At 41.5% G+C, this 27,588-nt stretch overlaps 1 protein-coding gene across 3 annotated transcripts in view; it reads left to right on the forward strand.

The window, feature by feature from the left end:
* LOC122876658 (tetratricopeptide repeat protein 28-like) overlaps positions 1 to 27,588 on the forward strand; it is a 166,036-nt gene that overhangs the window by 29,898 nt on the left and 108,550 nt on the right. The window contains exon 1 of one of the 3 annotated variants that reach the window (XM_044197254.1): positions 20,481 to 21,340. The exons of the other annotated variants lie outside the window; for them this stretch is intronic. Coding sequence (XP_044053189.1) covers positions 21,314 to 21,340 — 27 coding nt within the window. The 5' untranslated portion in view covers positions 20,481 to 21,313. Of the gene's footprint in view, positions 1 to 20,480; positions 21,341 to 27,588 lie in introns of those variants that run through there. 3 annotated transcript variants of the gene reach the window in all.

A 27,588-nucleotide genomic window follows, 5' to 3' on the forward strand; every position in this document is an offset into this window, starting at 1 on the left:
GCGGTGACTGTATAGTTGTGACATCACAACCTTAGAGCTGTCCTGACGGCTCGTTTCAAGGCACAGTTTCTGAATACGGGCTTTGTGCATTTCTCCTGGGATTGAACGTTTTGATACTTTCACAGGATTTATATAGCACCTAGACCTGCTTTATAATCAAAAAACACATGGAAATCTCACTTTCTACAATATAGGACCTTTAAGTCAGACCTAAGTCACCAAAATTAGGACTTGAGACTTGACTTGGATCTGACTGCTACGAGACTGACTTTCAGCAAAAAAGCAAAAACTCTATCTCAGGTTTCAACTGATAAATAAGTGTTTTGTACAACCTTTTATTTTATAAAAGTCCTGTTAAAATGCATTGAGGGGACTTGGTCTCAGCTACATAAAACATAATTGACACAGTCTTGAAAGTAAAATGATCAAACGCTGTGTCATTGTAGTGGTCAGCAGTCAGAGCCCTGTAAGTGCTAGAAGTGCCACAGTGAAATTCATTTGCACATCCTCTTAAAATAGGTGGAGCTTGAAACTTGCTGACGTAGTCACCACTTGCAGTGTATCATGCTACACAGCTAATAACTAAGAGAAAGTACTGTGCAATTTTACTTCCATTGCAGCAATTCCATTTAAATTAATATTGTTCTGAAATACTGCTGTCCCAAATGCTGCTGTGAGCGAGCTCTAAGACTTGCACCTTAACAGTCATGAAGACCTGAGTTGGAAATAAAAATAATGACAGCTCCAGCACACACAAAATAAAACCTTTTACAAAGACACAAAGTAAGAGAACAGTAAAAAAACACATCAATCTGCAAAACAAAACATTCCCGTTTTGTTGATTGATTGATTTGATTGACTGATTTAGTAGCTTGCGTTTGTTCAAGGATGATTCTGATCTAGCTCTAGTTACGCACCAGTGTACATATTTTGCATTTTATAAGAAGCTGTTAGACACACAATACACATACAACATGCAAAACTGCTGGTTTAAAACTGGTGAAGCAAACCTGCTTGTCTTTAAATGGATGATGATTTTCAGCACCTGCAGTCTGATGATTCTCATTTTTTGTAAGTGCTGAGGTTAAATACCACCACTAAAAAACTCAAAAACACCAGTCACAATCACTGCAAAGATTCTTAACAATTTAATTATTTTGACAGGATGTTCTTAAAGCTTTTACAATAGCATCTTGTTATGTGTCCTAAGCTTCTGCCCTCTTATGCTGGAAACAGAATCATGAACAAGGAGATGGGAACAGGCTGAGAAGGATGATCAAAAAGCTGATGCAAACATGGAGTGTAATTTTGAGTCAGTGAAAGAACTGTACAGTAAGAGAATAATTCTCTGTGGCTGATATCACCACGGACAATTTTGCTCCCTTGATGATGCAACATAAGAATTGTTTCAGCAATAAGTTTACACACTCCAGCATGTGTGTAGAGAAGATCATGTGAACATTTTTTCTCAGTGTTAAGATGAACACATCAGAGTCATTTGGTGCCTGGTTTAACCTCTTTTTGTGACTTGAGTGATTCTATCAACTATGGTATTTACACAATAAGGAAATTTTACATGATGGAATAAACAGAATACTACCATTGCTACTGTAGCATCCTGCAGTGTGTACATGCATCATTTATACATTTTAACAGAATTCCTTTACAATTAACACTTACTATAGTTTAACAAATTCAATATTTATTTAACAAATTACAAGTATTTATTCTGACTCAATAATATTTCATTGTTCTAGGAATTAGAGTTGAATTTAGGTAGAGTTATCTGTAGCATTAACCGATAATGGGATTATTTGTGTACACTGAGGTCAGACTGGTTTTATTATAAAAAAGATAGAATAGCATTGTCTCACTCTTTACATTTGTGCCATTCATATTCTTAATTGAATTTCATTATTCTGCGAATAATACATTTCACTTTAACGCATTGTGAGCGCATCTGAATTTCATTATCTGCACAGTAAACATTTTTTTGCATACATATTAAACTCTTTTGCACCAAACAGCGTGCTGCCTACCTCAGGTCCTTTAGAGTCTTGCTTCATTTGCATGTGCCTCATATTTGTTTTAGCCTGAGAGACTGTTGACGTGGGGTAATGCAATGCACGTGGAGACAGACACTCTCATGCGCCTGCCAGCTCCTCCATATCCATCCGTCTGTCATGTTAACGGCTTTAAATGCTGGCACTTTGCATCTCTTTCATGGAGGCTAAAGTGTCATGCACTGCTGCCCTATTGTGCTGCCGCCATGCTAAAGCAATGTAGCACCAGAAAGTCTACTTAATTATTTAAAATATCAATGAATTAAATTGTAACTCTGGTTTGGATTTTTTATTATCCAACTTGTGATTTTTATTGGTCAGTGATATAATGAATTGGCCTCTTTGCCAGAGGACTGCCTAGTGCTACAGCATTTTGATTAGTCACATTAGACTGTATTACAGTGATAAATTATTCAAACGTCTACTTCTCTTCTAGTCTGCCCAGTATACTGTACTCCACAGATTTTCTGTCATTTCCTCCTCTACCACAAACTTGCCCATTGTTTTTGGCTTCCTGTACAGTAACTGGATGGAAGGACCTCAGTGTGTTTGCTACCGGCTCCACTCTGAGCCTTTTTCACTCTCTGTCACTTGTTCATTTCACACCGATTCTCACCTTCCTGCCCTTTTCCACTTATTGTTCAGCCTGTGAATGACTTGGCTACCTTATCCAGCCTCCTGTTCCTTTACCAGCTGTTTTAGAAATAAACAGGGTAGTGGTTTCTGTGTTGGCAGTGCCACTGTGATCTGGTGGGTCGTAGGCGGTGTAGCGCTGCCTGCTGCTCCAGATGCTCGAAATTACACCGTCCACACTGCAGCCCCCTCGCTCCCCCAGACTGCTCACAGCTGCCACTGAAAGGCTGGGATTTCATACAGCTCAGTCGGCGTTTCTTCACAGGCAGCGTGCACAAAATTATACTACATTACTGCAGTTTCAGCACACCAGAATCCTGCTCAGCGCTCTCTTTTAAAGACCATTCTTGACACATTTGAATAAGATAATGAATGAAGCAAGTGTTGGAGCACAGATGGGGTTTTTAATGTTTCAGTGCCTCATGAACACGGTCCAATTACTAAAACACAGATAAGATGTAAAGGATCCGTCACTTTTCTCTCTTACTTTGACATTTGCTCACACAAAGTCCCAGCTTTTGGTCCATTGAGGAGGTCATCTCAGCTTAGCACGCCAATTAATCCTGCCACTCATCAGGAGCTTGCTTGAGAATGGCAGTGGTTTATAGTGGAATTATGCTCTGCACTAATTAGTGGTTAGCATTGACAGTGTCAAGGAGAAATAGTGAAGTGGAGCGTTATCATGTGACAGCGCGGACAGAAGAGACTGGCTGCTACTGCTGCCTTTTACACACTTCCCTCAGGGGGAGTAGACTCTGTCAATATCCTCTCTCCCTATTCTATCAATTTCTTCATTCATACATATTTCTTTACAAATCTCCTGTTTCCTGTTTGCCTTTTTCCATCCTTTTCTCCTCCACCCTTTCTTTTCTTGTCACCCAGCCAGCCCTCTGGCTGTGCGCCTCACAGTTGCCATGGTAATGATATAGTTTCTCATCTCTGTAATGTGATGTCTTATTAGGTTTCATTGGGGCGTGTGTCACTATTTTATTTCATGCGCCATTTGGTGAGCTTCGGTCTCCTGTTGAAAAACCTCATGCCTGAGAGGTGAGCAGTGAGTGCGCCGACAGCGAAGTGTAAAAGCTCCAGTGTACGTATGTGAGGGTCTTGATGGAGAGGAAAAGGACAAGATTGAGTGAGACAGAGTGAGAGATATGTGGGACAGTGCCTGCTGTAGCTACATTATATTTCCTTCTTGGTGCACAGTATTAACTTGCAGAACAGATACATGAATCGTAATGTGAAAGGCATGTTTGTCCCTGGGTAGCTCTGTCTTTCTCTCTGTTCTGTGAGGCTGGCACACCAGGGAGGGGTTTCAGCTGCTACCCAGCAGGAGGCACTGTGTGTGTGCTTTCAACCATCCACTGAGAAAGCACTTTATTTGCAATACAGTGTGCCTACTCTATCTCCATCTGTCTTGAGAGGGTTTTGTAGATATGTTAGTTGAACTGGACCATTGATGATGGTAATCCAGTGGTAGGAGAACTGCTGCTGCTGTAGACACATTACTTTCATTTTGCTCTTTATGCACTCTTGTAGATATGCACAGTATTTGTGCTATAGCTGAATAATCAATGTTTGTATTTGCAATGGAGGTCTGTGGGTTTGTTGAGAATGCGTCCTTTTGAGTTGTCAGTGCGCCTTGTATTGTTCTCCTCTGTGTGTGCAATTATAACCAGTGCTTTGAACGGCTGGTGGGGAGGGGGCTGCAGTCAATAACTGATCAATATTAGCCCAGATGCCACTGTCAAACACTTCAATAGAGTTTCTCCAACAGTGGTTTTTATCCCCCACCGTGTATTAACTGCCTTATGTCAGCCCACAGAGCTTTTAAAAATTACCCTCATCTGTCCTATCTTTGCAGATGTGGACTTCCATATGCAGCTTCATCAGCTTCTTCAAGTGACAGCCAGGACTGTGCGATTGTGGCTATTGAACTGGCTATTGGGGTGGTAATTGCACATCGCCACTTCTCTTAATTTGCACAGGATTGCAGCAGCTGAATGAAGCTATTCTATTTCTCAATATTTCCAATTTGAAAGTACTCCATATTTCAGTGGGGGGTGAGTGTTAAAATGACTTTCAGCAGCCAAGATGACGTTTGTGTTTTATACTTGAAAACTGCCTATTTTCTGGTGGAGGTGCTGATGCTGGCATCCCATTATACTGTTTTTGTTGCAAGACCGGAAAATTTTGAATGGAAAAATTACACCACATATAAAGAGCCATTTAATTAAGAGTGCACAATAACAATCAAGGCAGCGTATCATATTTCTCTCAGTGGACTTTTTTCCAATCTCATGCATCTCTGTTTGATTGGCCTCTTGTTCAGTTAGTCAAATATTATACTAAACTTGTAAATGATATTATGAAAAGTATAACCACTAGTATGTTTTTACCTTTTGAACTTTGTGCAGAGGCCTAACAACAACATAAGGTTTAATTTACACAATCTCCACCCACCAAACTGTGCAGAAATACAGCTTCCCTTGTAGTCCCTCTTAATAATGCTCTCAGAAACCTTCTTTTGGCCCCGTGGGTGAGGAGGCAGCTGACAGAAGATACCAAATACCATCTTCCTGTATGTGTTTGTGATGAGACCCAAGCACCGAAATGCCTTGTGTACAGTAAGCGTAAGGGCCTGTGTATGTAGAGCTTTGGTTAAACCATGGCTAACTAGGTGGAGCATGGTTTGGGTTTGTTCTCTTGGGGTGTACTTGTTTTTTTATCCTAGCCAGGCTCAAAGAGGAGGGATGGTGTGCTTTGGATGGCATCTGTTGTCTTTCCGTCTCCTCTGGGCTCCATGCCAGGCATGTGTTTGTCAGATGGCAGTGCTGGTAAGATGGAGGTTTCTAATATATCTTGACACGTTCACTGTGCATTCTCCTTGACTGGGTCATTTGTAGTATTTTGAGACCTTGGGATATTATAATTTGTATCTACATTCATCACAACTCAAATTAAAATGCTGCCCTTTGAGCACAAATTTGGTAGTGTTGCACCAGGAGCCAGGTCTGTTTAAAGAATTTAATTAGCATTTCACCCATAATAGACCTGAGCTTTATAGCTAACTTGGGTTAATATGGTGTCCTTGAAAAGATCTTTTCTATCTTTTGTCTCTTTACAAATTCAAGCAAACAACTTAATTTACCTTTTGGAAAAATGTATAAAAATTAATGAAAAATAATAGTTTGTGATGTACAGACATTGTCTGTGGACAAAGATATGTTTGATTGCACTGAGAAATTGAATTGCATGGAGTTGCTGATTATGTAACCTGGAGCCTGCTCTCACTCCCAACATGTTAAATATGGCCACTTTGTCAGTGGCTGTACGCATCAAACTATGACACTCTAGGTAACCTTTATGGTACGTGTCCACAGGGGCGTTTTTGGATGCGAGAGGTTGCGCCTCTTCCCAGCATTGGATGCTTGATGGGGCGTGCCACTAAGCGGTGTCACTTAAATTTAAAAAAATAAAAATATAACTTTAATATATCATGCAAGCCTATTCCACTGATTTCACAAATGCTTAATTAAATGGTTAACTTGTGTAATCATACAGAATACAGACAAATATCTTTTCTACCCACCAGAAACACCAAAATTCTCAGCAATGTCCCTCCAAGCTGAGTTCCTTTGCACGTTGTTCTTGTATGATGGCAGATAAGCATCATAGAGGATTGGAGTGACACTTGACAAGACACTGATTGCTCCCGAGGGTTGTGCCTTCGGTGTGTGTGTGAATGATTAGTTAGTTTCTTTGGACTGATGAGCAGTTAGCATCTGCCATCAGTGTATGAATGTGTGTGAATGGGGTGAATGTGATGTGTAGCGTGAAGTGCTTTGAGTGCTCGGAAGACTAGAACGGCAGCTATCAATTTCTCCATTTACAGCAGTTATCAATTTCTCTTCCATGACTACTGACGGACAAAGAAAACAGCCGCGCAAACACTTCCTGGTTGCACCTGACTGGACGAACGCTTTCACTTGTGGGCTGTCTGTTCCTGGAAACTTTCTCTTATATTATGAAAATAGTTAACCAAAATGTGTTTCTGAAAACAATACAGAGGCGGTGAGTTACGCTGGACGCTCCTGATTTGCATAAAGTAGCTTCAACTTTATGCAAATGAGGAGTGGCCAACGTGAAGCCCCATCTCTCGAAACAAACCACGGCACTACCGGAATGCATTGCATGGCTGCTTATATAGACAATGAATGGGAAGTGTGGAAATGATGGATCCTGTGGACACGTACTATTAGCATAATTTCTGGACACGCCCGTCTAGCGTAATGTTTTGATGTGCCATTGAAGTCAGGTGACGTAGTATAAAGAGCGAGAAAAGTGCGTAGGGAGGAGGACGGCGTGGTTGGATGGGTCAAACACACTACTTTCACCCAGGAGATTGCTGTTTGTTTCCTGTGTGAAACCAACAGTCAACGTTAACTTCTTTTTAACTTACTAATGTACTTATTTTAACCCAAACCATGATATTTTCCTAAACCTAACCAAACTGGTTGACTGGACATGTCATGCAGAGAAAAAAAAATGTGTGCATGATTTAATAATTTATGCTGTCAATTTATTATCATATATATTTTGCCTCTTTCCCTCTTGTAGAGGGCAGCAAACGCCTTTGGCGCAGCACATTCAGTGAGCCAGAAGTTTGAAGAAGATGATGAAGAAGATATTTATGAAGTGCTCCAGAACACTGAAGCTGAGTTTTTAAAAACTGGATGATATCAGTAGCATCATCAAAGTTTTTAGTAAAGCACCTAACATCAAACTGCTGCAGTAGAGTTACACATTGACCAGCAGTGAGGACTGTTCTCACTCTGCAGGGAGGAAGGTGTTGATGTAGGTAACCATGTGAATGTGAGGTATGTGACATTTTTAAATTGACGTAGGTAAAAAGAACAAAACCAATATTCTGTTAGTTACATGTTGTCATGCTACTGGCATGTATAGCAGAGAAGGCTTGTATTATCAATAACATTTATAGTAAATGAGTCAGTTGATGATCTAATACATTTGTCGAATGTGTCACGTTGTAACACCGCATTGCAGCATCAGGATCATTTCTGATTGTTTCATGCAGTTTTGGATTCAAGCTCGAAATTTGAAGGTTTCCAGTCTTCAGCTCTCTTCTCTGCTTGGGAGAAGCAGATTTAGGTCAGGGAGATTTGGGGGTGGCAGAGCAGCTGGAGAGCTTGTTCTGGACTGTCAAAGCTGCCCTGTATACCATCTGGATTGGCTGATAGTGCTGCAAAGCCAGTTATCCTCTTTAGAGAACTGTGTGGATCTGCATAGCAAGAAGCCTCCGATGCAACTCTACCTCTGGTGCATTGAAACCAAACTTTAGGTGATCATAGCATGCATATCACATTACTGCTCTCCTCCTTTATACTTTTACAGATACATATGTGCGAATGGGCATTCACCTGTATGCACCCACACAGACACAAATGTAACCTGGCAGTGTTCACCAAATGTTAAACAGTCAGGACTTTGGGAATACGTTAACCATTCACCCTGAGCTCCAGAAAGTATGTTCTCCTAAGAACAGTATCACAGATTTCTACCTTACCATCAGCCCTCCATGTCAGTACAGTCATGCCCAGGATGTCCAGAATGTTCCCAAAGAGTCATCCAAGCACTCGCAACTTTTATGCTCAGAAGCAGCCCTTTATGCCTTAGTAATAATTGGTACAGACTGATGAAGACTGAACACTTCACACTGAAAGCTTTTACAGCCAGGATTCATTTGATGTGAGAAGTGTAATGCAAGTTTGCATTCTCAGATCTCAACGTGTGACAGACAGTTGGAGTGTTGGTGTGAAAGCATCAGCTTGCCCCCCATTCTGCCTCTGTGCAACTCTCTCCAGTTCAGAGGGTTTCTGATAAAGCCAACTGAACAGAAATGCCTGAATAGTGAATACAGAAAATCCACGTTTTTATCCCTAAATCCACTTCTTGTTGAGATGCCATTTACTGTCGTAATCGCGCCTCAAGCACCACTTCTGCTGTGTTGTGGAGCACTCTTCCTAAGTGGAAGGTGAAAATGAACATTGCACCTCTCAATTTAAGCTGTGACGCCAGTTATCATACCTTTGTTTTCATCTCAAAGTGTTAATACATTTTGTGTCGATGTTAATGAGCACATAATCCACTTTTAATGCACTCTACTTACGCATATTTTTTTTTGTCAGCGTGGGATGTGAAGCCCAGACAGTAATTTACACTCTGTTGTCCAGCTGGTAAATTTAGCTAGGCAGTTTAATTGATCAAAGATGCTCAAATATTGATGCTAAACTATGGCTTCCCATTAATTATCAGATCTAGACTGGTAACTGGGGAGGTAACTTTTCTGATCTTATGGATTTTTTTCTGTTTAATTCATTATTTATGTACTCTACCCTCAGGAAAACGTTCTTTGAGAACATTCTTGATAATCTTGTATGTTTTTGTGATAGTTCTAGCTATATATAGTATACATGTAGTTTACAAAGTGTGATTATAGCTGTTTGCTCTTGTGCAAGTCATTTTGCTTATCTCCACACGGACCACACACTGTGTAGTGAGTGTGATGAAAGACAATGGATGATTGATGCACACAGAGCATCTACACATCTGTTGTGTTTCTCAGGGGGAGTTTTGAGGGATGCCCAGCCCCTTTGAGAAGTGCTGGGGTGTGGGAAGCTGCAGTTGGGACGCAGCGTGGAAACTCTCAAACTCAGCTTTCACCAGCATTACATCATCCCTTGGCCTTTTTCTCCAACCACATCAAACAGTCCTGAGGCGAGGCCTGTTTACAAGGAAGGGCAGTAGATGGGCTCCACTGGGCTTTTGGTTGCCCTGAAACCTGGTCTCCTAGTTTTCATGTTTCCTGGCACCTGTGAACTCAAAATAAATCCAAAATAAATGTGATGATTAAAGTTTAAAAGACGTTCAGCTACGACACAGTTATTTAAAGTTGACAGCCTGTTTGCCGTGTAAGAATGTGTTTAGATTGACAATAGCGCTGCATCAAAACACACAGTTGAAGCTAGCTCAACTCTTGCAGCAATGCAATGTCATCCTGCTGTGTACTGAAATTTCCAATCAAATGTGTGCATATTCCATATTACTTTAGAGCATAAATGGCGTAATTAAACATTTTACTTTCCGATCATCAAGATGGAGCATAAAATGATTATTGCTGTTATTATTATTTGTATTGTAATTTATTATTTCACCGGAACCTGTAGCAACAGGCCCACACTAAGGGCCTCGGTATGCTTCAAACAAACTGTTTGATCATCTAACAGGGTCTAAAAACCCCTCTATACATACCTTTCTGACATCAGGAATAGAAGGGGTTTGGCATTTTTTGTGTGTGGGCAACCAGGCGCAACATCAAGAATGCCTCTGAGAAAAGTCTGAAAGTGTGCACCCTAATCTCTATTTATATGGTTAATTGCATCAAGACCACAGAAGAAGAAATGCAAAAGCCATAGAGTTCTTAAAAGGAAATCAGGGAGGCAGTATAATGAGGAGACTATGACAGGAGGCTTTTCCTCGAAGTGTGGCCATTCATAACAGGTATGAAAATATTTTGTTTTTAAACGTAGCCAGACAACTCGTCTTACGACCTAGTTTGTTTCAAGCTTACTGAACCCTTAACGCAGCCTCTTGGGCCTCAGTGCTGTTTTCATTCTGAACACCTACAAAGATGTTTATGGTCACCGTTCAACTATTTCACTTGTGAGTAGCACTTGATCATAATTCAACTCCATGTCCCATGAAGTGATTCAGTTCAGCTAATAATAAATTCAGCAAGCCATTGTCACATTAAGCACCACTGCATGCATCTTAATATCGCGTAGCCTTTAGTTATGACTTGCCACAAATTTTTATTAAGTGCTCTGACAAAGTGGCATGACATAATTATGAAATATAATATGGTTGATTGGAGTCACTGTTTTTCTGATGTGTTTCAGTCGGATGGTGATAGAGATGTTGTGATGTGATTAATGCCAAATGAAACGATGAAGTGATGAGTCACAGAGGAGTGTCACCACTGAGGCCCAGTGAAGAGTGTATCTGTATCTGGCCAAGCTGTATACTGGGGGGGGCTGTAGTGAAGGTTGCGGGTGGTGATGGATGAGGACCGAGTAAGAGAAGGACGAGGCATGAAATAGAATGAGGATGAAGGACAGAGAAGTCCTGGCTGGCCCAGTGAGGGGGAAGGAGACTGTGAGACAGAGATGGAGAGACTGAGAGTGGAAAAAGAATGAGGGTCAGAGAGAGACTAACCTACTCTGAAAATTGCTGATGTTTGCTCCTCTGAGCTGCAATGTGGCTTCACGCTTAAATTTGCATTTACTCAGACAATATCAGGTAAGTGTATCAGGTAAGAATTCTTCCTCAGCTGTCAGACCTGTGAAGGTCAACTTGTCGATGAAGAAGACACTGGAAGGGTAAACACCTTCAATATTTATTTTTTTGACACTGAACACATTCCCTCAAGATTTAGAAGGAAGTTTCTATTTATTTTTCTAATAATGTAAATCCCAGAGCCTGAGACTACCACAAAAAATCAATCAATCTGACCACAGAATTTTTTAAAATATTTTTGTTGAAGGCTGGGGGTGTGGGTGGGACAGGGTGAGCGAACTGTCTGTATGTGTGTATTTGCAGTGTATGGTTGTTATGTGATGCTGTTTTTTATTTTATATTTATGTCTATAGGACCTTATGTGACTTAAGATGCAGATTTTCCACCTCAGAGACCTCTGCTAAGCGTTTGTGTGACTATAAGGCGTTTTAGCCCTGATCAAAATGTAACACTTAAACATTTTGTGCATTAATATAGAAGAATGAGTTATCATTTATTATGAGGTCTTTTATTTGTAGAGCACAGAAATGCCTGACGAAATACAGTATATTAAAGCTATGTAATGCAATTTAAAAAGTCAGAAAGTACAGTACATGGTTTCTTAACACATTAAGAAACCATGTCTTAAATTATCAACCAGCACCAAATTAATCAATTTCTGCATGCTTCATGCTCTCCAACGTTGCACGAATGAACAAAATAACTGGGATTCAAGATGAAGAGAATTATATCGTGCTGGGATGGAACAAACTCAGCCTGTGGTTTGATTCACAATTTTTTTTTTCAAGGATGATCCAAGATTAAGCACATCCATATTCTTTACAGTGTCATAGTAATGTAAATGTAATGACTCCACTGTTCACATTGTAGCCTGGAAAAGAAACCTCTCGTGTGTGTGCTTTTTAAACTGCATTTTTAATGACCTTCCAAATGGCCATCTATACTGGAAGTCCTGCTGTGGATCTGCGAATTACTGCTGAATTGTGGGTAAATGAAGCTTTCGTTCCGGCTGTGAGCTGTCATGATGTGTTTGAGAAAAGCGGGATTGTATTCATGCGTGCACACATGCTCACATACAGTACACTCTCACTTACACACACACACACACACACACACACACACACACACTGTGGCGGCAAAGACAGAAGGATTTATCAGTCATTGACTCACGCTGAGGGTGCCAGCTTTAAGGAAGCATTGTCCTTTATGTCTCTTAAAGTCCTTCTCTTACTTTCTCTCTCATCCATTAGTTTATCTGTCACTCTTTTTCCGTCCTCAGTATTATATCCACTGCGCTCTCTCTCTCTCTCTCTCTCTCTCTCTCTCTCTATCCTCCTGGCCATCCTAGTGTGGCCTGACCTTCCTTGGGTTGTCTTCCTGTCTTCCGCAGGGCGGCAGGGGAGAGTAGCCGGCTGTTACCAGGCCAACCAGATGGCAGGGTCTAGCCCGGGACTGGAGACTCGGACTGGGGGAAACCCACTGGCCAAACTGGTGACTGTGGCAGCAGACAGGAGTGCTGTGGGAAGCGGCTTCACCACCACCGTATCTGCCCCCATGGTTGAAAATGCTAATTAGCTATCTTTAGTGTTCAGACAGGTGAACTGGCTGTCCTGGATTTGTGATATAGCTGTTAGTCACAGGTGTAGATTTTGTCCCAGCGCTCTTACACAGTTTCATTGTGGACTCTTAGCTGACAGGAGGCTGAGCTAGAGTGGGATGAAGATGATTGGAGTAGAAAAGTCAAACCGATGACAAGGAGGTTTGACAGCAGGGGAGGAAGCTGGTGGGGGTGAGAGGCAGCATGTGTTGAAGAGCTTGATAGGAAAGGACTGGAGTGTTCCTGTCCTTGGAATGGAGTCAACCCCCTACAACTTCCTTCTTCTGCTACATCAGCTCCTGAGCCTCTGTATGATGTGTATCAATAGCAATGGCTTGTTTGATTTCTGGTGAAGTATTCATTGCACCTTGCCCGAGGATATCCTGTAAGCCACACTGTTAATATCGCAAATCATAAATGTGCTTTACGTAACCCTTGTTTCAAAGGAAGCAGAGAGCACAGCTGTTTGACTCAGCCACTTTCAAAACACCGGCTGCATGCAAATGATGTCATCTTGCTGATGCATTAGAGCAGGGCCTGTTATCAGAGTGGGCAGGTTGAGGGAGGACAACTAATTCTGGTGGGGTAACAACAGCGCTACCTTCCTGTAACTGAGCTCTCTGTATTCCAACCCATAAATCAGGTGATGAGATGAAAGACAGGCCTATCTGTGCTACATGGCTAATTTAAGGGATTAACACCTGTTCTACCAAGGCAGATTAATCCTAATCCTGCTTTAACCCCTTTGATCTGAAGTCAGAGTGATTTAAGGAGTGGACTGGCCTAATCCCTTCACAACACTGACCAGTAACTACAGGTACCCAATGGGGCAGCTGGCTCAAATGCTGCAGTATTTTACTGTACTCAATACCACAACTTCGTGTTCATTTACATTTCCTTTCTTACTCTGCAAAGGGATGGAGTCATTACTGAATCCTTTTGTGCATCACTCCGCCCTCTCCACTTCAGAAGGGTTAATTCACATTTGATGTGCTCTCACAGGGTTAGATTAGTAAGGGCAGGAAGAGCTGTCATTGGCATAATAAGCCTTAAGTATTAAGGTATTATAGCCTGATCATTGAAGAAAAAAAAAAATTCTTGAAGAAAAAGCCACAGTATCTGGTCTGGCTTTGGCTCAGTCATACTTAGCTTTTATAAATCTGCATTTTAACAACCACAGTAACCAAACGAGATCTTACACAGGATCTTAGAAGTAGTAAATATTTGCGCAGTTATTTGCAATTAATTGTAGTCTGTTCAAGAGATCATCAGTCATAAATTGTGGCTTTAATGCTTTAATGTGCTTATTATGATTACCAGATTGTGGTGTGTGTGACCAAGTGTGCATGTGTGTGTTTGTGATGGTAACACATGGATACATTTGATATGAGAGAGAAAGCAAAAAAAAGACACTGTGGGAGAATTTAGATAGATTTGGTGTGGTGACGATGGTGGGAAGAAAGGTAATTGAAAAAGAGAGGCATGAGTTTGGTTTTGGGGTTTTCTAAATGAGGGACTAGAGATGGGTGGGTCTGACCACAGCATGGTTTTGTGTTTGTGTGTGTGTGTGTGTGTGTGTGTGTGTATGCGTGTGTATTTGTATTCATGGAAGCAGATAGACACAAACACATTTGATTTCATTGTTCTGCTCCATCTCTATGTTTAGTATATAGACTGAGGAGGACCACACAGGATCTCTGTCTCATGCGTTGGAGTATGTGGCAACGCAGTTATTATTGATCCTGCCACAGACGTCAAACCCCAGCGCCTATTTAATTGCTGGCCTGATTTAAACAATATGCTGGGGCTTGTTTCATCCATGTCCAAGACCACTGAATTATTAAACACATCTCTAAAGCGAAGGTCCCTCTCTTTGCATAATGTCTTCACACAAATCTACTGTAGAGCGACTCCAGGGGATAAACAAGCCCTTCTTCATTAGTGTAAGTAGGAGAAGAAAAAGAAAGAATAGAAAATTAGGGGATGGGACTTAAAGAGAATGAAAAGATCATAATCATATGTCTTTATCACGCTGTGTGAAGAATCATTGATTAAACACTATAATGTCTCAAAGAAAGAGCTTTCAATAGATTTTCATTATCACTCACTTTACAGAATACAGATAAGGGTGTTTATGTTTTCTCTGTGGGACTAGAGATGAGCTTTTGGGTGTATCAGGACACAATGAAAACATTTACACTCCAGGGGCCTCAGTAAAAATGCTTGTGAACTTTTGGGTGTATGCATGGATTTTCTTTTATGTAGATGTAAGCAATGTTTATACCTTCAGCCCACATATCACAAATTAACTCTAATTCACACATGAGACCTGGCAGTTTTGTCTTGTGATTAGCACTCATTTAGGGTTGTACGAGCCTGATTTCTCTTTCAGTTTTTTTAATACAGTTATTATACCATCACTTTATTGTGTACCATTTATACTTGTTTTAACTTCTTACTCATTGCCAGGCTCATTCAAATATGTTACAGCAAATCTGTTATAACCTGAATGACATTTGTAGGCATGGTAAAAAAAACTGGTTTGCAAGAAATTCTAAATGCTAGCGAGTGTGTTGGATCCAAGGATTCCACGAAATAATATTTTTGTCAGTCCAGGACGTGAATGAAAATTTAACTCACTTTACAAATGGCAAAATGGTGGATATTCAGTATTTCCTTGGCTTTCCACCAAATGTTACTAAAATCTGTTAAAAAGTTATACAACTGTGCCAGGGCTCAACAATAAGGATTACCCAATTGCCTGGGGCAAGTGAAATGCCACGTTGGGCAAGTAAATCTAGCAACTCGCTTGCCCGATCGGGCTGTCTGTATTGGCCTGAGCTCTTCCATACACACACCCAGAAATGGAGTGCAGCGGTCATCAGATCAGACAGGCCGCGGTGGACATTACTCTACTTGACAACAGCTATGCTCACAGTTAAGGAGTCCATCTCTGGGGAAAAGGAGGGGGGATTGTCAGACCATTTTCAATATGCAAGAATGTTGCTTTGCATCTATGACACACTGTGTCCGTGTTCTGATTCTTTTACTTTATTTATAAAGATTAAGCATGACAATTAACTTTAGTTTTTGTTGTTATTTGATAACCTCTAATAAATAAAACAATTTGTATAGGGGCAAATAAAAATTTACTTCGGGCATGTAGATATCTGACCTTAGCATTGAACACTGTATGCTGGTGCAATTATTTGTTTACTTCCATGTTCTGGTGTTTACATTTTTTTTAAACATGGTCTTCTTCCCCTTTTTTCTTGCCAATTTTATATGGCCAATTCTCCTGTACTGCTGTCCTTGTCACTGCTACCTCGTTGTTTGACTTGGGGAGGGTGTAGACAGCCATCTGCCTCCTTGATACACATTCAGACTTATACTAATGGGCATATCCTAGGACAACTCCTGTTTCAACTAGTAGAAATTGTGCAGCAACTAACCCACTAACAAAAAAACTGCCAATTCTATTTGCTAGCCGCTACCAGAATTGAACCCAGCTCTCCACATTGGTGAGCAAATGTTTTGCCCCTGTTCCGCCTGTGCCCCCCACTGCAGCCTGAATTGAGGGCTTTGAAGAAAGAAATTTGAAATAAATATGTGTTCTTTACACTCCAGAAAACAGCTTTTGTCATTCAAGACCAAATCATGACACTCTTTGAACTGTTTATTAAACTGCATAGTGAGTAGTGATGCCTCTAGCTGAACATTGACTCGACTGGTTCATCCTGGTGTGAGTGAGTGAGTGGTTTGCCTTCACTCGGTTCTGCCATGAGTCTACTCTCGAGATGAACCATTCTGTTCCCTGTGGATAGGACCCAGCAAACAAATAAGATTTGAAATGGTTTTCAGGGCCCGTAACATCAGCCTTTGCTCGGGGCACGTTAGGTGGTCAATGCGTGTGACCTTCTCGTAGCGGGGCTCCCTAACCCCCATCCATCCCTATTAGAGGACACTTATCAGGGACAGCAGCCAGAGTGACACACTCCCAGCTGGGCTTCCCTGGAGAAAATGCTGTGCAGTGCGGGAAAAGATCCCCACGGTGCACTGAAGTGTGTGTGTCTGTGTGTGCATGTGTTATGGGTGTGTGTGTGGAGTTGTTCTCTGCAGATAGGACCCTGTGACTCTGAGATATGCACAGGCTCATTAATTAGAGGCTCTCATTATCCCCCCTCAGGCTCCAGACACTTAATCAACACCAAGCGCCAAGTAAGACACACGCATGCATGTACTTACACACACACACACACACACACACACACCCTCGTGCACACCCATCTCACATCCACAGCAGGCTAAATTCTGACACAACATCATCCAAGAATAGAGCACTGTAAAAGAGGTGAATGAATGAATGCTGATGAGGGTTATTTGTTTTCAGTGATGTACGGCACAACAGAGTGGGTGGGTGTCATTGCTATTTAACACTTTTATTATTATAATGTTGTTAAGCATTTCAAAACAGATTCATCCATCTGCCATGTCTCTCTGTAGAAGCAATCTGTCAAACACTGTAAATTATACTCTTATGTTATAAAGTTCCATGCTGGAAATATAATAAATGACTTTTCAGGGCCCTTGCCTTTATGAATCTTGCATTTGGATGATATTTTTTGTAATATCTATTCTTCAGTATTGTATGTGTGCATATTGTCACAGGTGCTTGCATATTGCTATGTACATGTCTGTGCATGTGACATTATTAGGGTACAAACCGCTGTGCTCTTGCTGTTGAATTTATGGCCTTGAAACTCCAGCCGTTGAAATTAAAAGGCCCCGTTTATTCAAACGGGGGACAGATAGCGCACAGTGACACTACAGTGTTGTGACTTAAGAGCGTGTGTGAAAATAAATTACCCTCAGACATTCAGAAGAGCGTTTGGAGTGTTGCTCCTCTGTGGAGTTTTTAAAAACCTTTCTGACAGTTATCATTGTTTTTTTCAAACAGTCTCTTTATCACATGGGTGATGCACTTTTTATATCGTGGACTAATAAACAGGCAAGCAGACAGATACATGCAGGCACATGTTCAGCTGTGTACAAAACTGTATTAGCCCACATCAGATAGGGTGGTTTCTTAAGATAGATTTCAGTTAGACATTAAACTTAACTGGTTCCACAATGCTCTCTAATTTTTGACTATCTTAAGTGGAACTGATTTGCTGTGTGTAGGCAAATGAAGACTCTTTAAAATGAAAATGTGGCTGACTGAGCTGCAACCTGAGCTACTAACCTCTGTTCATTCCAGCAGAAAATGTGTGCCTTGTGGAAAAATTTAACAGTTACAAGGATATTTTACTAGAAACATTTTGTGATTAAGTAAAGCAATGGCAGTAGCATTCCTAAAGGGTAATTGGTACCTCTAAAAACTATTACTCTTCACATTGCTCAGTCATAATAAGTCACGTTTTCCTCTTTTTGTCAGTTGTAAGTAACAGTCTGTGACTGACATTGGAAACACAGCTCTCAGTTCTGAGATAGCCTGTGTTAGGGTGATGAACTTTTTATATTTAACATGAGTCAGTCTTTATTTTTGTGCAGCTGTCTAACTCACATTTGTTTAAGAGCAAAACTTACATCTATAGACCAGTCTAACTCATCTTCATAAAACCAGCCCCCTATCAGAACATACAGAGGAGACATTTTTGAGGGCATGATTGGCAAGAACAAGAAAAGGAAGCACAAACTTTTAAACAGCTCCAAGTTGTGGAAAATAAAAGAGGGGGTTTTTGTTTCCCTCTGAAGGCTGGAGTCTGATTTCCTGTGCGGCTCTGATTAGGAAAGCAGAGGCACGCACAGGGAGCCTGCTTCTGTATGGAGATGCCAGATGACAGGCTTCACTACGAACAGACTGTTGCTGAACAGCACACTGAAGTGGCCTTTGACTGATCATCAAACATGCCTTTTATGAAACAATCTCTTGTGTAAACCTGTCTCAGATGGTGGGACTTCAATCTCTGAGTGTGAGTGTGTGGTTGAAAGAGAACATTAATGTAAATAGTATCATAGTGTTGTGTTTCTGTACTGGATGTAGCACTGAGCCATCAGGAGTCAGCCGCTAGCTGGCCATAGGAATAAAAGTGATGTGATGTAATCTATTATCAAAATATAGATACTGTAACACGTAAGCACCCCCCCCCCCATCTCTTTGACTACAAATGTGTGCTTTGATCACTGTGCTTGACCACAGAGTGTTAGTCTGTTTGGGTGCCAGCTGTGGCTGCAGAGGTAGTGTCAAGCATTTTGTTCATGTTCATCCATGTGGATTACCCAAGTGTCTCATGGATTCCCCATGCACAGCAGGAGTTTGTCCATAAGGCCATATGTCAGCTTGTCCCCCTCCTCCTACTTGTCTTTTGTTATCTGAGTGACCCTTAGGTGCACTGCGGACCCCACTGACCCTGAAGAGACACCAGCTTATTGACCAACTCACAGCTCCATAGAGTCCATTACCTAAACAAATTTAAATCACGAGCTTGTTGTTTAAACTGATTTCACATCACTTCAGTATTGACCATTTCTTTAATTCCCCTTTCTTTAACTTTGAGATAATTCCTCATGAATGAACAATAATGTAGTTACTGTATTAATGCTGTCACATATCCAGTGATGGATATTCTGGTTTTGTGCTGCAGCAACTGGGTTCAGCACCAGTAGAACCGTTGATAGCTGTTCTGCTTTAAAATTGTTTTCATTCTGTGACTGTGGCAGTGATTGTGGTGAGAGGTTTCTTACCAGAATAACCATGTCCTCTGTTTTGAATTTTATTCAGCCTGCTTCCACAATTAATGATAAAAAGTCAGTTTTTAAGCATGGGAAAGCCACAGATATTTTCTCACTCCAGCCAGATAATGGCAAACAAAAATATTTGGCAATGTTATGCATCTGATGGCTGTGAGCAGTAAAATATTGCACAGTATACTGTATGTGACAGCTGCTCTCAGAAGGAGGAAACAGGGAAAGTGTACATAAACAGGGCTTTAGTTGTCTCCAGCGTCCAAGGCTCTCGGTCCTTTGTGAATCGTGTCTTTTATGCAAGAATTCAATCTACTATTCCCACAAAAATAATCAAGGACAGTAGCCTCTACTGATAGAGAGCAAGTCACTGCAGCAGTGGAGTGTGATGTTATTTGAATCTCCTTAGCTCATTAACACCAGTATAAACTGTGATGAGCTTGTGTAGCATTGCAGGGTTTACATAGACAGATACACCCTGTGTCAGACAAGTTTGCAATGTAATGGATTGTAGTAAAGATATTGATCCTATAAGAGATTTTAGGAGGAAAGTCTACAACAATTTTAGCAAAACATTAAATCGTTGCAGGGATGTCATAGGAAAAATGTTATGATGTGACTGGAGATTACTTAAAGCAAATATGGGCGTTTAATGAAGTTTTCATAACTGATGTTTCAGCCGTTTGGTGCTATTTGAACTATAGCTCGTTTATTACAGGTGGTGTCACACGTTGCATTATGGTAATCGAAATTCCTTTGAATACAGTTATGTGTAAAGTATATAGACAACTGTCTTCCACTTTGTAACTAAATGTAGTTTTGACCTAGACTCGAGGACGTTCCTCCCGCAAATTACCAAACCATAGGTCAGTATCCTGTACTGTATATACAGCACGTTGGACTGGCACAGCTGGGTGGCACGTGGCTAGAGAGACTGATCAGAGGTATAGTACCAGGAAAAGTGTCCTTGAGCAACACACCAAACCACAGCCTGCTCTCTGTCCGGACGGCAGCGTCAGATTAGTGCGTAATTGTAAAAGCGCACTTTTTTGGCAAATCCGTACCCGGCGGCGCTATGACCCTGCTACCGCCTGCCTCCTCAGCTCCACTGCTCCAAGTCTGCTATCTGCAAGGCTGAAGGAGCGCAGGGAAGGAAGTCATCTAAGCGCTGTAGTCCAGTTTGTTGCTGTTGCAGGAATCAGGATATCCTTCCAGCTCCTCACATAAATTCCAGGGATTTTTTTGGGAGGTTGTACCTCCTCCTCCCCCTGAAAGTAATCTCTCTGCTTGTCTCGCTGCCTCCGCCGGGATCAGTTTGACTGTTTCTTCACGAATTCTTTCAAAAGTGTGTTTCGGCCGCTGGAAAACGGGATTTGACCACTGTGATGAATATTTCTGCATTTTGGCACACATTTGTTCTTCTTATCGTTTCCTCTGGATCGAAGAGTACTGGACCTATGGTGTAGCCTACTTACAGGGACGACTTCGTTTCGAAAAAGTTTTACGAATTAATTTTTCCTTATACACAGTCCGGATTGGTCCTGGAGGCGCCGATCCTGCGTGCTGAGTGAGGAGGGAGTGGGTTCATAACGGATTCATACTTTGGATTTACGCACAGGAACCTTTCCCCCAAACATTGTCAGTCGACATCATGTGTCTCTGATTTATTCTCCGAGCTCAACTGTGGATTTAACCGGTGTATGATTTGGGTTGACTGTTGTCTCCACCAAAACTGCCGCAAAGCTGAGACTCGCACATCACCATGTATCGCTTCTTGGAGAAAATCTGCTGCAAAATTGAGGGAAGTCGAGAGGCAGCATGACTTGCGCTCTGGATTTCTTTGAATCTACATTCCATTCTCATATAATTTCTTAATGCTGTTCAATTTTGGTTTACAAATATGATGAAATGGCAGCCCCGGAAGAAGGTGAGTCTGTATGATATATATATTTTTTCCAATTATGGCGATAAATAACGTTTCTCCGGTAGATCACAAGTTGGAAAGAGGGGGCTCGGTCACAGACTGCTGCTCTTTCTATTCACTACTCTTTACTACAAATGGTAGAATCTATAGATAGTAATAACCAGAACAGCACTGTACTCTTCTGAACTGTAACCACAGAAGAGTCTATAACGATAAGTTATCTATTTATACATATTTTCTTCCAGTCCCTCTAAATGATTATGAGAGACAGTCAGCTGTTGTGCACTGCACTGTATATGACCTATATAATATACTAAATATATAAATAGTGCACAGCCAGGTGTATAAAACATGTTTCTATGTTAAGCTTTTATTCTCTGGCTTGTGTTTTGTATGTTATGTATGTTCTGCACTGGTAACAACATCAGGCAGGCCTACATTCTTTATCTGGACTAATCAAGACATCATTAATGTATTAATGTATCTTGTAGTGAATATCTGGAGTTGTGGGCATAACAGTGTTGAATCCTGTGACCTCTGTCCAAATAAAAATATAGAAAGTGAAACATTGCTCCTCATTGCACCTAAAAGTTTCAAGAATGAACTGGCACCCCTCCTTCAATACATTCATATTTTAGAGGATTTATTAAGAGAACTAAAACATGTGTATTGGTTTCTTGTTTCCATGATTAGACATACGTTTTCTTAGACACATTTGTATTCTGCATTCATTCTCTTATTGCTCTATTTTCGTAGCCTTGGAGTATTACAACATGGAAAATATCTGAAAATCATCTGGGGTCTATAAAAAATTGGTAGCACTAGAATGCCTTTGGTTAGGATTTTTACCAGCAGGGGGCACTTGTCTGACAAGAAGCAGCCTTCCTTTGCAAAAGGGCTTTACACTGGTCCAGAGTCAAAGACAGAAAAATGAAAGGATGAGCAACTATTTTCTTTTCTCTGTCAACTGTTTTGCATCATTCTAAACTTTTTGAACAGTTGAACAAAGTCTTTTCCCCAAAAGACTTTGTTCAACTCCAGCATAAACATTTGCAGGTTTTTTTTCTCCTGTCCCAGATATTTCTGCCTTCTCAGCTGAAACATTATGATGATGGTGTTCTGTCTTTATAACTACCCAGTACAAAGAGCACTAGTTACCAGTACCAGAAGTAGTGTAACCACTACTACTGGCACTGGTAGTAGTGGAAAGCCACTTGAGTATGTATGATCTTAGTAACTTGGCATCTCTTTGCCTGAATTAATTTCTGTATGTTATTTGTTCCACATCAAGTGTCATTAATGTGGATAATCTCATCCTGAAAGATGAGATGAAAGTGAATGATCAAAACCAAGCTTCTTAATGTTGAATTATCAACAGAGAAAATAAAAGCTGTGAGCATGCCCTAATGATTTCAACAGCTGTGCAGTGTATCTGCCAGAATCATCCATGAGACCCCCATTTGAGGACTAAAAGCCTTTCCTCACTGCAGGAATTGATTCCCAGCCACGCTGCAGTCGTATGTGCTCAACCTGAAAAAATCATAAAAGTAACACTGTCCTTCATGTGTAGACTCTCTTTTCATCATAGATTTGTACTAAGGTGAGCACACCAGAGCATTCATTTTGGTGGCTCTCATCAAGGAGGAAAATAGTTACTCTGTTTTGTGTAATGCTGATTAATTAACCTGTTAGTGATGTTTATGCTAGATGCATACATAGGAACACAAGTATATGCAGGAAACACAGAGCAGTGTACAATATTTTGAATTACTTGCCATCCACATAGTGTGTGTACGTGTTTGTGTATGTGTATGACATTGCACCTTCACCCTGAACTCTAGTATATTGCCAATGATGTCCTCTGACAAAGATATTGAATATAGCAGGTAGGACACTGGAATAAACACAGCTATTGTGCTCCACATTGTGAAGAAATTGATTTGTTGAGAATACAATGCTCTCTTTAGAAAGTGCACACACTATAATGTCACAAAAGATCCTTGAATTTCTCCATTTCGGCTTCTCGTTTATCAGCTTTTCAATCTGTCTCTTTACTCCACTTGTAGTTTTAAGGGAATCAATAGAAAGTGTAGGAGAATCAGATTGATTCAGGCTGAGTGTCCTGTCCACCTCTTCATAATGGATTACACTAATGAGTCAAAATTCCAAACCTGTGATGTTGAAGAGAAGAGAGAGCAATTCCCTTAATGTTGCTGGCACATAGCTTATCTGTTCTGGAAAGAGAGAGTAAAATCCTTTTTCCCAGGGGATTTGTGTGATTAACTTTCTTTTCCTGCTATTTTGGTGGAGTTGCTCTGTCCACCTGTGCTGATTCAGAAAGAGTGTCTATTACACAAAGTTAAAATATGGAAGGGGAGACATATGACTAAAGGCTGCCATACACATGGGTTTCTTATGATGGTTAGATAAGACTGTCTGCCAAGTGATAATCAGTGTTTTCTTTAGAGATAGGCTAGCTTTTTTTGATGAGCTGTTTTTTGTGTCTTCGGATGTTTGTGTATGTCTGTACGTGTGTGCACACAAGTCCAAAGTGGTTTGGACATGAATTATGGATTCCAGTGGCTTGGCAAGTTTCTTTGTGACATATACCTGTCTGTATCAGACACTGGGTTTGACTGTGGTTTTTCCTTGTTCATGAATTTCTTTTTCAACAGCTGAAAAACATTCCATGCTTCTTTTTTTGCTGTGTTTTTAAGTCGTCATCACCCCATGTTATCTTGAGTAGAATTGCTCACAACCTGTTAATAAGTTGGGTGGCTCATATTACGAAGCCAGGCTCTGCATTTAGAGTTCACATATGCCTTGTGGCAGTGTGACCAAGCCAGAAGGAAGCGACTGTTTGTTTTTGTGGTTGTGCCAGATGTTTCTGTGGGTTCCACACAGTTGACATGAAGCCTTCTCACCTGAGAGGGACAATATGCCCTGCTCATGTTTCTGTGGCCAGGCTCACTGGGAGCTCGGACTTTTACCCTCAGCAGGCATACTCTTACATCTCTGACCATGTTCATTGGCTTTTCACCTCAGGGAGTTTCTCATGCTGCTTTTCCTCTTTGATTCGGTATTATTTATGAGGGGGGAAAGGGCTATCTCTCCCCCCAGCGCTCCATCAGTCCCTGTGACGTCTCCTGGCTGGCAGCAGCACAGCAGTTTTGGAATACATTTACAGCAGGGGAAAACCCGTCAGAATGTGAAGAGAAGCGCTAGAAAACACACATCTGAGGAGAGACGAAAGCGGGTGAGGCTGTCAGTGGGGGAAGAAATCACTTTGGAGAAGATGAGAGTGCTGGACAAAGATTGAGATACATCAGGGAACAAATTAATATGGGCTAAATTGTAGGATTGTAGTAAATAAGGAGATAGATGGGTGGATATTGAGGAGAGGAAATGGGTTTGCTGTAGAGCTGTAGACATTGATAGAATTTGGTTGGAATTTTAGAATGTGAGTGAAAATGGGAAAGGGTTGGAGGCTAGAGAATAAGATGGTGCAGGATATAGAGATTTGAAGTTAGTTAGGAGTTAGGCCCTAGAGTGATGCAGCAGAGATAATTAATGATAGGGAGTGATAGCACCTGCTGTTCCTGATGCAGCGCAGTATTTACGGCCCAGCATGCTGAGTGGAATGGGATGCGGCTGCGTGGCCAGGCGGGGGATTGGATCCTGTGGGGGGGGGCAGCGACTCAGCAATACAGCTGAAATTTATGTGCTGTACTCGCTCTGTTAATCCTAGTCCACCGCCTCCCATTGGGAGAGTTGGACAGAGATGGAGGACAGAAAGAAGAGCTTCCAGGAATGCAAGGCTTCCCTTGCTCTCATTGTGACGCAGTGGTCTGCAGTATGCACAAGCTGCAGGTATATGCCCAGTAAGGCACTCTTGGGAGTCCACTGTCAAAATACAACAGGAGAAACAATAGAGACAATAGTGACTGGGCCATCCTGCTCTCATTAATCCTCATTCCTGGGACCTGCACATTCCAGTATTGAGATGGATTTTTGGATAGTAAGTGGTAAATGCAAAGATTGATTTATGTGTAGAATCGTCCATTTGTAATGTTTTCCTCCAAGCCTCAGAGCACTCATTTCTGATTTGCTGCAGCTTTCCTTTACCCCCCAGTGCTTCTGTTAGAGCAAATGGAGCTATGTTGGAGTTTATTGAGGTCATTGTTCCAGGGGTGTGGTCAGCTGCTCTCAGGGCTCAGGAGGTGCCTGCCTCTGGGTGCCTCTACAGGGAATAAAGCGGACCTGACTTGATGGACCACATCAATAGCAACACATTTCCTTGTTCTATGAGGTGGAACAGTCATCTGCAGGACTTAAGCTCTATTCTTTTCATTGGTTAAGCTTCTGTATTATGTACTCAGTCTTGCATATACCAGTGTTTCAGACTTAAGCTGGCTAAAACATGTTTTGAATAAGGGCTGTCAATGGCACTAGAGACACATCCCTTCAGCATATGGCCTGAAAAACATGCATACTTTTCTCTGTTTCACAACATTTATCAGAGGACAGCTGCCAAAACCGCAGTTCCCACATTCTTTTATAATTCCACACTGGACTGGTTCCAGTGGGCCAGGCATAGTATCAGCTCAGTCTTCAGGCCCTGCAGCTGTCTTCATCCAACGCAGTGCTATATGTTGTGACAGAGATTCGCTGTGTTCCTATGTATGTGTTCTAAAGAGGGCCTGCAATCCAGCCTGGTTGGAGACGTGTGAAGAGCACCACTAATACCACCCTGCCTCATGCTGACGCCCCTAAATCCCACTAATTCCATCTCTTCTTTTGTCAGAGATGGGATTCATAAGCCCCTCTTTGAAGGTTCAATTTTCCAGGAGTGTGTTCATGGCTTAGTTGCACCCTTCATGTAGCCAGGACCATTCCATTCCTTGGATTGACGGTCTGGTCTGGCACCTGAGTGGTCAGTATCTAGTTCTTGAGTAGTATTGATGATTATTGACCGTGAAAAAAAACTGAGGCAATTAATCCCTGAATCTTCATGACCACTGCCCACTTGGACAAATGGCACATAGTGCAAGAGAGAATTAAACAAGATTAGTCTGAACCTCTCTCTCCCCTTCAGTCTTAAAGGAGTAGGTGCTGTGCAGTGTTTTTGCAGTCAAACAGTGTAGCAGACATACACACAAACGGCCTCAGCAGAGTGCTTCTCCAGGGGTCACAGAAACAACCAAGCCCAGAGCAGATTGTTTTAGTTCCCCTCACCGTCACTCTGGCCTATCTGGCTCTGCCTCTCCTTACTTTTCCTGCCATGCTGAATGTGGTGAGGGTAGCTAAGAAAGGTTTTTACTGCTGGCTGTAAAATCCTGCAGGAAGGAAGGAGAAATGGTGCCGAGCACGACCCACTGAGCCTTTTCCATCTCCGTCTCTCAGGGTTTGGTTTAGCTGCTGTTCCCTCTTGTAAGTTTGGATTTATTTATATGAGGCTTATACTGGGATACTTATGTCAGGCATATGTTTATAGTTGCTAAGATATGTGAGCCAGGAGTGCTTCCATATACTCCGTGGGATTCCAGCACCCTTAACAAGGCAGACAGACAGGTGGTGACTGACAGGCACGCTGAGATAGATTCAGTAATGAGGACTACAGAACAAACCACCGTGGTCCGCCCCCCATGCTTCCCTATCTCAAATGATCTCATGCCTCATAGATTATATATATTTAACTAGGGGTTCTGTTGCAGTCTAATAGAGCCATAGCTACTTAAAGTATAATGCTGTCTTTGCCCCACCCCCCACTGTGGCTCCTCTCTGCCCCTTCTGTGTTTACCCCAACAGTGTTACCTCCTGTTGTGCATGTTCTTGTGGTTGTCTGCCTCTTAAACCCGAAAGTCATTTTTTTGTTTGTTTGCCACTCTCTGTAGCCTTAATGCATATCCCACCCTCCCGGCTCCAGTAAATTGCATCGCCACCTTCCTTTAAAGGAGCTGTGTACAAAAAAGATGTGAAAGATCTGTTTGTGTGTCCATGAATATATGTGTCAACTTGTTTATCCCACACACTGTGTGTATTTGTGCATTTTAAAATGCTCTTTTTTGTGTTCGTCTTGAAGTCTCTTGGAAAATGGTTGTCTTGACAAGTGAGCGATATCCTTGTGTCAAGGTAGGACATGATTTATGGAAACTGTACAATATTATCATCCATCAGAGATACTGAAATACTGTACCTTCTCCTTCTATCTTCCAACCTGTTATTCCCCTCCTCCAGTCCTCTTGATCTAT

This window comes from Siniperca chuatsi, linkage group LG5, assembly GCF_020085105.1.
Source record: "Siniperca chuatsi isolate FFG_IHB_CAS linkage group LG5, ASM2008510v1, whole genome shotgun sequence".
Classification (NCBI taxonomy): Eukaryota; Metazoa; Chordata; class Actinopteri; order Centrarchiformes; family Sinipercidae; genus Siniperca; species Siniperca chuatsi.